Source organism: Trichomonas vaginalis, chromosome I (genome assembly GCF_026262505.1).
Source record: "Trichomonas vaginalis G3 chromosome I, whole genome shotgun sequence".
NCBI lineage: Eukaryota > Parabasalia > Trichomonadida > Trichomonadidae > Trichomonas > Trichomonas vaginalis.
The window spans coordinates 24,427,621-24,440,315 of record NC_067203.1 but is presented as its reverse complement, the minus strand read 5'-3'; the positions used below and the strand labels follow the sequence as shown (position 1 = coordinate 24,440,315).

The 12,695-nt window shown below is 30.7% G+C and overlaps 4 protein-coding genes across 4 annotated transcripts, besides 1 other annotated feature; 2 read left to right on the top strand and 2 right to left on the bottom strand.

The window, feature by feature from the left end:
- Nucleotides 1-5,854: part of a mobile genetic element that runs on past the window's edge.
- TVAGG3_1043390 (keratin-associated protein family) lies at nucleotides 178-537 on the bottom strand (the record flags this gene model as incomplete). The annotated part of the gene is made up of 1 exon (XM_051255600.1): nucleotides 178-537. One exon carries the CDS (start codon nucleotides 535-537, stop codon nucleotides 178-180), a length of 360 nt encoding a protein of 119 aa, XP_051081174.1.
- An 839-nt stretch (nucleotides 5,855-6,693) lies between the features above and the next one.
- TVAGG3_1043370 (uncharacterized protein) lies at nucleotides 6,694-7,631 on the bottom strand (the record flags this gene model as incomplete). Its single annotated transcript, XM_051255599.1, has 1 exon — nucleotides 6,694-7,631. A coding segment is annotated over one exon (938 nt), but the record flags the coding sequence as incomplete, so codon positions are not given.
- Nucleotides 7,632-10,810: 3,179 nt separating this feature from the next.
- On the top strand, nucleotides 10,811-11,089 carry TVAGG3_1043360 (uncharacterized protein; the record flags this gene model as incomplete). The annotated part of the gene is made up of 1 exon (XM_001302096.1): nucleotides 10,811-11,089. The coding sequence occupies one exon, from the start codon at nucleotides 10,811-10,813 to the stop codon at nucleotides 11,087-11,089; it is 279 nt and encodes a 92-aa protein (XP_001302097.1).
- A 391-nt stretch (nucleotides 11,090-11,480) lies between these two features.
- On the top strand, nucleotides 11,481-12,692 carry TVAGG3_1043350 (TAF6-like RNA polymerase II P300/CBP-associateD factor-associated factor 65 kDa subunit 6L family; the record flags this gene model as incomplete). The annotated part of the gene is made up of 1 exon (XM_001302095.1): nucleotides 11,481-12,692. One exon carries the CDS (start codon nucleotides 11,481-11,483, stop codon nucleotides 12,690-12,692), a length of 1,212 nt encoding a protein of 403 aa, XP_001302096.1.
- Nucleotides 12,693-12,695: the final 3 nt, after the last annotated feature.

The window sequence follows — 12,695 nt, the reverse complement described above, 5'->3', positions numbered from 1 at the left end:
CTTTTTCAGAGAAGTTAAATGACCTGGTAGCACATGGTAACATGGTAGCACCTTCAGTTCTTCAAAAATAATTAATTATTGAATAACCTGTAAACATTAACGTAAACATTTATTTCTGCAGTTCATCCATTACTTCATTACCTAATTAATTACAGACATAAAATATATTTAGTTCATTCAATAAATGCGGTACCATGCGAATACAGTCATAAATGGATGCATATAATCTTTACCCAAGCCTGTTGGATTTGTTGTGAAAGTATGTGAATGATTTCCTCCTGGTTCAGTTGGTCGAAAAGTCTTTTTTGCCGAATGGTTATAATATTCTGAGTTGTATAATGGATGGTCTCTTAATGAATGTGTATGATTACCTGATGTGTTTGTAGTTCCTGTATGAGTGTGCGGTGGAAGGTTTGCTTCAGTAATTTTCTTTGAACCACCGGTTTCCTTTGAAGAGTTCGCACAATAGAAGAATTTATCTACAATCTGTTCCCACGCACCAAAACCTAAAACTTTTGAAGGATTTGTTGAGTTCATTGACGTATAAATAGAACCAATGGGGTAAATCATCTCAAGAATTGTATTTAATCCATTATGAATATTGAATTTATTATATAATATTGAATTTGGGTGAGTATTTAAAACTGGTCTTGTTATCAATATTAACGTATTATTTTTGAAAATTGCTTTTCTAACATCTTGAAATTTTGTGATTTCAGACCAGTTTCTTCCATCACTACTGATATTTACTAAATCACCACATCCTAAAGCAATGAAATACCCATCAATATAAAATAAATTTGTAAATCTATAATTTTGAGTAAATTTTGGAGTGAATGAATAAACCAATTCCCAATTTGATAAATCCTGTGATAAATAAATATGTCTGTTATAACTTACAGGATATGAATAGACCATTTCACCTGAAACGAGAACATAAACATTTGATCCATAACATAAAGCTTCAATGTCTCCATCAGCTTGAAAAATTTGTTCAAATTGACCTTGTGATATTGAAGATGATCTATAAATTTTATCATTTTGTAGGATAAAATACATGTTGTTAATGTAATACCACTTACTTGTATAATCAATTTTCAAATCTGATGACATCATACTAAACATATAATAATTTATCCCATCCTCACTAATGAAAATTTGATTGACTTCATAAATTAGTACCCATTTATTATTAACACATCTAATAGGATTATTTGGATATTTAAATTTAGCATCTTGATTTAAATTACATTTGAACCATTGGATACAATCGAATGAATAACAAGGGCAAAAATCATCTTCAACCGTTATCATTCCCATAAATTTACCGTTATTATATTCAACATATAAAATTATTGGATTAATGATTGGCTTTCGTGTATCAGGATTCAAAACAGATGGAGTAAATGATTCATAGTTTTTAAAATCATTTGTTTTAAAATAATAAAGCACTCCATCTGTATAAAATAAATACATGGTCACTCCATCGAAACATATCCATTCAAAAGAATCTATATCAAAGGTTTTATCTGATGATTTCATAAAATTTAAAAATGGAGGAGTAAAATAGACCTCTGATTGTTTTAATTCAGCGTCAACATATTCCTTATCTGCTTTCTTCTCTAACTTAGTCTTTAATTCAGCGTCAACATATTCCTTATCCGCTTTAAGGTCTAAACATCCTGAAACCCATCCTGTATCAGCTTTAGTTTTTAAAATCTTTGATGTCCATTCATGATACCATTCAACACTTTCTTTAATTTCATTATCTTTTTCGTTAACATATTCCTTATCCGCTTTCTTCTCTAACGCAGCAGCAACACATTCCTTATCTGCTTTCTTCATTATGTCATTTAGGAAACCTTTTATGAATTCCTCATTTAAATTAAATCTTCCAATCTTCAAAACTTTAGGAAATGCATTTAATGCGTAATATCTCTGTTCTTCTGGTGGAATTGATGTTATATCATCCGTTATACCTTTAATTTTTGAATTCATAAATAAAATTTCTTTTATATTTGATATCACTGCACCACCCTTGCAAACGAATTCGAAATGGTCATTTTTCAATACTATCTCCAAATCTCCATATTTCAACCTTTGCGTTTGTTCTGCCGTCTTTGAATTATATGCATATATGGCGTATGTAATGGTCTGAGGGACCTGGGTGCTTTGTGCCTTAAGTTGTTGTGGTTGCTGTTGTTTAATCATTTATTATGATTTAAAAATAAATATTTAATCCGTTATCTCATCACTATTTTTTCTATTTGAAATTGCCATAATATTTCATTCATGAATTCTAAATCACAATCAAATAGGTCAGTTACTCTAAATTTAATATTTGATAAATCTTTTGAATGAAGAATAAATGAATTCCCGGATAATTGAAACGGATATGATAAAGAAAATATGTTTAAGTTGATGGATAAAATGTTTTGTATTGATGGGTAAGAGTTAGGGTCTAATGTTTGATGTGAAAATCTCATTGGGGTATTAACTTTATCACATTTGATTAAAATGAAATTGGAACCAGTGTCAGAATACAAAACATCCCCAACATCTTTTTCAAAATTTAATATCCCCAACAATGAACGAAGATGAGGAGTACAAAATTTAATTTTCAGCGGGAATTTAATAAGGTTATTTATTTCATCAAGTTCAAAAAGTTTATCAGGTTTTGATTTAAAATTTTCTTCATACCATACGATAAATGATTCATTTAAATAACTTAAAATCATGTTAATATCCCATTTCGCTATCACATTATTTATATACATATCATACGTTTTTTCATGGTCATCTTTAATAAATGATATATAATCTGAAGGGTCTAAAAGAATGGGATTAAATTTACCACTCACAGAAACGAGAGTAACATTATAAATTCCGCTAACTGTTAAATTTAATTCACAGTTATTATTCGAAATAATATTGATAATTGACATTTTTATTACGATTAAAAATATGGTAAAGCGTTATTTTCCAGTGATAAATAAAACTAGAATAAGATTACCTCAAGAATTCATAAATTCAACGAATAAGAAATTCATTCATGTTATAAATTTTAGTGTTTTCAGAAAATATGAGTCAATGTCATATTCATCATCGGGTTATATTTCACTTCATTCAAATTTAGTTCAATCAAACCCATATAATGACCATTTCATAAGATTTTCAGATGGTATTAAAAATGTAATTGATAGATTAAAATATGAACAGATTGACAATATCGAATTTTTGGAATTTTGGTTTAAATATCCTGATGGAAAAAAGATTGAAGTTAAAGATAAAGCTGATACTATAACAAAAACAATTACAATGACCGATCCAGATAGTGGGGAACAAAAAAAAATAAAACAAACGATAGAAACTGGTGAAAGGTCAATTATTATTGATTATGATTCAAAGGATTATTATTCAATAATGTTAATGCTTGAATATTAAATAGCCTTAACAAAGAATTTTTCAAGTGATATTTTATATTCATCAACTATTTTATTATAAATATCATTATATGTTAAATGAAGTTCAGTTGTTGTTCCGTTCTTTGATATCTTAATTGTGCTAATATCCTTTATAGGATTTATTTTTGCAACTGTTCCGCAGCATGAAACCTCATCATCTATGAAAAATTGAATCTTAACGTCTGAATCTTGAACATCACAAAGAATGGCGATAATGTGAATTAATGATTCATAAGGTAAAATAATTAAACCGGATTGATCAATTAAATTTATTATTGAATCATAATTATCATTATTATATCACGGTAAATTTTCATTAATTCAGATTAATGTCTATTTTATATGGCGCATTGCGACTGGAATCGTAGATTCCTGGGTTCTCGATGTTTGATGAAAGAGGTGGGGGGTATGTTGGATAAGTGGGAATTTCAACAGGTTCTTTACCGGGTTCAGATAAAATGATTGGGTCTCCATTCTCATGGTTTTCTTATTCTCTTCATTCTTCGGTAAGTCACGAGTTAATAAATTTGGTTGAGTTGCTGACCTTGTTAATTCAGGGTAACATTAACTTTAACATTTTGAATAATTCGTGATTTATCATCATTTACGTTATAACCAACCGTAATCTCTGCTTTTGCGTTTGTGTTCTTTTGACTTGTGAAACGTCTTCTCATTTATAATTGAATAAAAAAAAGAAAAATATATTTAAAGTTTTATTTAGTTGTTACGGTAATATCCCAAGGTTCATCATTGTTTGCTTATACTTTCTTTGTAACTGCACCAATTATGTTATTGATATTGCTTTGAGTTTCTTCCAGTCTTATTTTATCATTTACAATATCTTTAATCATTTCATTACATGCATTCTTAAAACCATCTGATTTTTCTAATTTACGTCTATCACTTTCTTTAATTAAATCAAAGTTATAACCTTGTTGAGAATAAAGTGGTTTCTTTATCAATTCCTTGAACGCTTCTGAAAGTGAAGATGAAGAAATTCTTGCCACTTGAATTGGTTTAAATTCTGCTTTCATTGCTTCTTTCTGTTCATTGAACACTGGATCGAATAAAGCAACTTTAAAGAATTTCTTAGCTGGAATTTCAGGTCTAATATTGCATATTGACCATCAAACTGATTAACATATCGTGGTAATCCATCCGGTCCCTCTTCAACAGCATTTAATTCTTCATTGAAATAAGAATATGGAATAAGATGGTATGAATTAATTGGACCATTTTCACCTTCTCCAATGTATTGTTTAACAGCTTTTCCATTTTCATCAAATTGCATAGGATAACGTTCATTATATGCTTTACGTTTAGGATAATCAGTCATTGTTAATTTATACCATTTATGACTTTAATATTACCTTGACCATCAGTAACGAAAACTTCATTTATACCATCAGGTTTTCCATTTGGACCTGTAATGTCTGCTTCATGTGCTTCCCAATTTGGTCCATGACGTTTGGCATATGCTTGAGCTTCTGGTAATGTTAAAACGTTTCTCATTTGTTTAACATCTTTTGAAGACCGCAACAATGACTAATTCTTTCATTCCGTCTGGAACTTTCATAGTTCTATTATATGCACCCTTTTTGTTTGTCCCTTGTTTTAATGGAACCTGTAGAAGATTTGCTATTTCTGTCATGTTTAATTATAAATAAAAAATAAAAATTAATTATAAAAAGTTAATCAAATTTAACACCTCCTTTATTTAAATCAACTATTATTTTTCCATGTTCACCTAATTGCTGATATTGTGTGTAAAGTTCATTAATGCTCATTGGTAAATTCACTTGATAAAGCATAACGTTCAACTGTTGACGACTAAACCCACTGAAAATGAAAAGTGTTGATAGATTTGATTTAATGTTTGTGCTTAATGCTTTGAAGTATTGAACAGCCATAAAGAATGAACACTGAATGTGTCGACATTGAGTTAATAATGATTAAAATATGATTTCTCATTAGTTATTAGTTTTGATTTCACGCATCATCTAGAAAAATTAGTGAATGCAAAAATTCTCTATCAAAATTTGAAATAGAAAGTGTTTCAAATAATTCATCCCGTTGTTTATCAATAATTTTATCCTCTAATCCTTGCTTCTTGATTGTATTATATAATTCTTTATACATTAAAAAGTTTTTTAAATAATCTTCTGCTTCTTCTTGTGATAAATAAATAATTGGAATTTTGATTAAATGCTTTAAAGATTCAAATGTATCATCTGAAGGTGAACCTGAACGGTTGATATAAATTAACACATGTGAATGGGGGAAGTGTTAGCAATAATGATAATTTGTTTTAATATCGTTAATGTTTTACCTTTATTTTGTTTACCAATTGCTGCAGTGATTGAATTTAAGTAACATTCAGAATATGGAATTTTCATTAATTTTTCCTTAGATAGAGCATTTCTATTATCACTCAATGCTTCATTAATCATATCATCTACGTATGTATTATATACTCCTGCTAATTCTTCAGAATTGAAATCCATTTAATCAAAAATAAATTTATAATTTTAAACATTTCTATTCATCAATATTTCATCATATGAACTTCTATACTGTGGTGGTGTACCTGTTGGATGATATTTCAAACCTTCATCCGGTGTCCATGTCCAATACGTAGTCCTAGTAAACCAAACCTGAGGAGGATTTGTCACCTTTGAACAGTAAGTGTCATTTTCACCCTGAATGATTGGATAAGCTTTCACTTGTACTGTAACTTGTGAGTTGAAAGTTTCTAATCCATCAAAGAATATACCCGCTCCATCACGTTGAACTGGAATAGTGCATAAGAATGAAGTTTGGTCTTTCCATGTTCTAGCTAATGGTGCCATTATCATCATTCAGTGGTCTAGTTAATGAGTCCTCGTATTCTTCCGTGCATTCATTCACTCCATCTAAATCAGAAGCTTGAAGCATACGTGTAAAGAATATGTCACCCACTGTGGTCATCGCTTGATCGGGGAAGTTTCTGGAATCTATAGTGACCTGAAGACCTCGAAGCATTGGATTTTCTAAAACTGTTCTTTGCATTGCATTCTTCGGAAATGTTAACACAACATCTGTAACATTATGAAGAGCGTATGAGAAATCTGAGCTAATACCTTCAGGAGTGATGCAACCTCCATTTAGTGAACGAACGTCAATATGTTGAGCTGGAATCATGAATGGATCTTCCTTACTGAATAAACGTGGTATTGCTTTAACTGATTCTTCAATTAAACCGTATCCTGGTGTAATGCATTTATCCTCTAAAACTTCCATCTTTGTGCATGAAATAATAACGTCATCAACTGTTGCGTCAGCAGATGTAGCGGCTAAGCTTGTAATTAATTTGGCAGGAAGTCCGATTTGTTGGAATTTGCGATCATATTTATAAACATGATTCATAATCTTTTCATAATTTTCATCAGTTATCTTTTCATAAACGTAATTTTGTAAATCAGCAACTCTTAACGGGTCAACCTGACAAAATACTAAAGTATCCCTGAAAACATAATATTTAAGAATGATTTCACCAAATGATTTAGGATAATCATCGAACGCCTGAAATGCTAACAAATCATTTACCGGAATAATCATATCAAAAGTGACATCAACTTCTTCATTTGCTTTCTTGAAAACTTCTGAAGGGTCAATATATTTACCACATACTGAGTTATCATATTTTTGAACATTATTATATAACGAATGAACAAACTTTTTAACTTTCCTTTCTGATTTTGGTTTATATGTTGCAAATGCGAAAGATTCACGGGCACAATCCATCTGAAGATAACCGGCATCACCTCTTTCGGTTTCTACTTCTAATTGTTTAAAGCTTTGATTTGATGATTTGTAACCAACGAATAAACGCATGCATTTAAAAGCGGCATCACATGTGAAAGCTTTATTTGAAACTAGAGTTGCTTTAACTTTGCGTTTAATATATGTGTCACCTAATTGGTTCACATCATGAGCCGGATTTGTAATTCTTAAATGAGTTTGTTTATCATCAAAATATGGAGCATCAGAGTCATAGCATGAACTTTCAAGTTCTCTATAATATCTTCTACCGTCATTCTTTGCGAATATTTCATTTATCTTTTCGAATGAATGAAACACATTTCCATTAATCGGTTTAGTGTTTGGCACCAAATAGTTAGTCGTCATTTATTAATAAATAAAAAATCAAAATTAAAAGATGAAAATGAATTTTTAATTTTAATGAAATAATCAACTATGGCTGCAGGATTTTTAAAAACTTGGGATAAAGTAAAAAGAGGAGCGCATAAAGTTTGGGAAACAATGAAGAAAGGAGCAAATTGGATATTTAAGAATAAAGAAGCAATTAGTGACGTTGCTGAATCAATAACACCAAAAGCCGCCCCAATAAGAGAAATATTAAATAAAGGAGAAAAAGTTTATCAAAGACTACAACCGATACTAAGATAAAAATAATATTTATTTTTCCACTATTTACCTCCTATTTTATTAAGTATTCCTTCAGCAATTCCACCAATTGCGTTACCTGCTTGTGCTCCCATCGCCGGATTACCTGCTTTAGTACCTAATACTCCACCTATGATAGTTCCTGCCGTTTTCGCTACTGGTGCCAAAAAGTTTGCAACGGGTTTAATAACTTTTTATAAACCCAACCCGCAGCTTTCTTAATTCCATCCCATAATTTTTTAAAGAATCCTGCCGCCATTTCTGATTTAATATTAATTAAAAAATATATTTCATCACTTATATTCTAATTTTTATTTAATGATAAATGAAACCGATTTTAAAAATAAATGAAACAGAGGAGGAAGAAATAAATGAAAGTGAAAATGTTCAACAAAAAATAAACGTTGTTAAACCAATTACTGAAACAAAAATTTTTTCATCTGTTGAAGAATTTAATGACTATTATGCTAATAATAAAAAATTATTTGAAGAATTGACAACATGTAAATTGAATAAAATGTTTAAAGTTGATGGATTCAAAATTTCAAAAATAAAAGGAGTGGTTAGTTTGAAATCTATTCCTCAATCAAGAATCACCTCATTAATGAAAATAGATGATTTAACAAAAAGAATAGAAGAGATTGAAGAAAGAATGAATCAAATATTGATTTCATAAATTCAAATAATCATTAGTTTCTAATTTTTTTACCCGTTTATGTGGTTTTTCATTATGACTCCGTTGATTCCATTCAGGATTTAAACAATGTTTAATTAATCGTGGAATAGCTGACATTATCTATATATAACTTCTTTTATAAGTGATGAAATATATTTCATTATGTATGGGCTGAGTGTAAATTTCTTACGATTCTGAAAATTTTTAAATCTTGATTTATTCAAAAACGTAAGAATAAAAACCGTAAGAATCATACATTTTTTACTTCATATGTTAAAAAAAATGATACAAAATCGTTCAATATTGTATGAATTCTTACGTTTACAAAAAAAGTCACATAACCCTCCACATATACTACTAAAGTATTCATTCACCAATAGCAGTTTTCGGTAACCACTACATCTAAAACAGAAAGCCATTGATAAGGTAAAACATATATTGAATTTTACACAATCTTATTTTGTACAAAATAAAATTTCGAATTTCAAAATTGATCAGGTCCCAGATTAATTACTAGATGTGAAATGAGTATGAATTCTTTGATAAAATTATTGCAAACATTCAGTTATATCTTTACAAATTTTTTTTGATCAAAGATTTATAGACTTGTCAAAAATAATTCTCGATTTATGATAAATGAATTATATGAAATGTGTATGATAAAAGTTACTTTTTTCGATGTTGCTTCCTTAGATTCTCTATAAATAGCATCCCTCTTCCAAGATAAGTTTCGGCATGTTTACAATTACCCATGTTCTGATGACCTGCATACATGCCACCCAATTAAGGTTGATTTACCAGCTGGAAGTTACCTTTTCGAACTTTGGGGCGCCAGCGGTGGCAATCTCTCCTCTGTTACAGGCGCCAGAGGTGGCATTGGTGCTTACACATCTGGCGCTATCAGACTCTTCCACAAGCAAACATTCTATCTTTTCGTTGGCTCCTATGGAACTCAAAATGACACTCAAAACCCATATAATGGGGGCAGCTCAGGAGTGAATACCTCAAACTCGTCCAGTGGTGGTGGCTGCAGCGACATCCGACTTAAGAACGGCACTGACTTCGAATCACTTAAATCCAGAATCATTGTCAGTTCTGGTGGTGCTGGTGCAGCCAAGTTTAGAAATTTTTATGCCACAGGAGGTAACGGAGGTATTTATTCAGGATATAATGGAAATAAAGCAAGCGAAACACATGAGGACAGTGTTACCATCCCTGAAGGAGGCCAACTCGAAAGAGGTGGGATTGCATCGAATGGAACACACGCAGAGGGTTATGCATCAACAGGGCTTCCAGGTGAATTTGGAAAAGGTGGTAATGTTAGAATAGAAGGAAATTATGGATCCGGTGGCTGTTGTGGGTATTTTGGAGGGGGTTCAGGTGATGATGGATGGGATTCTATAACATCTGGTGCTGGTGGATCGTCTTATGTTTCTGGGTATAAAGGATTTATGACGATTGATGAATCATCGGTATCAAAAACTAACTACAGAATGTTAAAATCACCCTTCCATCCTAGTGGATTTTATTTCACAGATGTGAAAGTTAAAGACTATCAGAGCGAATTCCTTTCTCCATACGGCTACAAAGAATCTGGCCATACAGGTCATGGTGCAATTGCTATAACACTTCTCTATACTGTTCAATGCTCATGTAATATTTTATACTCATTTCAGCATCTCTCCTATTCTTTTTTGCTTGTAGCGTTTCTAAGTTAAATAAAAAATTTCATCTTTGATAAGTTAAAAACCTTGGAACAACTTCTTTTAATATAGCAAGAAAATAAATACCACGAATTGCTGTGGATGAGCTGCTCTATGTATTGCAACAAAAAAAATTTCAAATATGTAGAACTTGAGTCAGAAAAGAACCTTGGAACAACTGCTTTTAATATAGCAACAAACTTATTTCCCATGATCCAAATATCTCTATTTCTCTTCATTTAGAATTAAGGCATTGCAAAAATGAAATAGCCTAACTAGTTAGAGAGGCTACAGGACTTTCGAGATATTTGTCAAATCACAGGAATACTGGTTTGACACTTTACAAATACATTTTGACACTTTATACGTTCTCCAATCCTCGAAAATTATTTGGCCACCACCAAAATCGTCCCCCAGACTACATGATATTGAGTAGCATCGAATTTTCAAATCTAGGGTCTCAGTAGTCTCCAGTTTTAAGGAAACGGATAACTCAAAAATTTCAAAAAAAAAAAAAAAACATGGAAAAACCAACAGATTCTTCCGTTTCAGACCAAAACATTTCAACCAAACCTAACGAATTGCAGCAAGACAGCAGCGATTCATCAAAAAATCAACAAAAAGGCTTTGCAGAACTTCAAGAATGGTGCAATAAATCTCTAGAGCAATTGGATTTTTCTTGTGCTCTACTTTCACAGTGTCTTGATAGTGATTTACGAGATTTAAATCGTCAAAGTGCAGTTTTAAATCAATGTCTTGAAAATGTCAATGAAATGAAAGCTAAAATTGAAAACCAATAAGATATTTAATTTAACATACAAATGACATTCAAAATTATCGTATAATTCATCATTGTTTTAACAATTCAAGAAGAATTTTTCCTGAATTAACTAATTAGTACTCATTTTATCAATAAGCACCAATTGAAAACATATAAATAGGTTAATGATCGGTTGTTAAATGCATTCACATCTACATCGTTGTATTGAATTTGTATCAGTATCTTGTACATGTCTAGTCAACTTTAACTGCTTAATAAACTGTTTTATTTTAATCATTCCATACATATTCACTGTTAATAATATTTTACTTTTTTATTTACCAATTTCCTTTTTCTTTAAGCTTTATAACCATATAATGGCTATCCTACCAAGACACTTTTTGATAGCTTACTGATTGAAAATCATTATAATGAATGTTGCTGAAAATACAGTAAAGCTTATTGCATCTTCTATTCGTATATCAAATATTCAAACACCCGAACTCATAAGATTATCAAATGAAACACAACAATTTATAATAGATATCGTTGAAAATGCAAAAGCAATTGCATTGATTTCAAAAAGATCACGTATAACGGCAAAAGATATCAATGAATCATTAGAATCATACTCCTATGAAACTTTGCTAGGATATGAACATATGAAAAAGCCTAAGATTACAACAATTCCTTTTTCAAAACAAGACTGCTTGACAATATTTGCAGATAAAAGACTTGAAATTAATGATGTTGCCAATTGGAAACTCTTACCATATCAATTAGCCCCTCATTTCAAAATTTTTCCTTTAATATTTAACGGGACAATCATTCAAACGCCAAATGAAGAGATTCCAAATGAATTAGCGGAAGAGACACAAATAGCACAGCCAGTAGAATCATATACCAGACTTACAGCGTATTTTCAGAAATCAATTTCTTATCTTTTTGAAGAAGAAAGCAAATTCTGTACAGTTATTGAGCACATTGCCAAAGACATGTACGTGGGTGAATTGTTTCCTCGATATATCGATTATATAGAAGATTTTTTAATATCATCTCAAGATGATTTCACAAAGTGCTTAAGAGTTCTAAGATTTCTTATAGCATTATGTTCTAACCCAGAATATCAAATAATTGAGAAAATAGATAATATTATTTCTTTTGGCTTGACATTTCTCACTTCTAATGAAGACAAAAGAGCCTCATCATTGATTAGATGCCAATTGTATCAAAAAGCTGTTATTCTGCTTTCAATTGTTACAAATTCCGTTAGCGGAATGCTTCCAGACATAAAAAGTTCTCTTGCAATCGAACTTCGCTCTGTAATGCAGTTGGAAAATGCCTACGCACTTGCCGGATCAATTAAGCTTCTTTCTGAAATGGGTCAAGATATTATTAGAATAGAAGTACTTCCAAGACTTAAGGAAATATACTTGTTATGTTTAAATGAAAAATTCACTCAGGAAGAGAAGAATATTGCGATGTGTGAATTCCAGAGTGTTTTGGCGCAAATTGCTTTTGATCAAATCAGTAACTGCTATTTAACAATTGCATCAAGTTCAGATTTTGATAGTCAAGGCTTTTTGGACGACTTTCTCAGTGTTTCTAATTACTCTAATTATGTTTTCGATGAATTTATATAATAG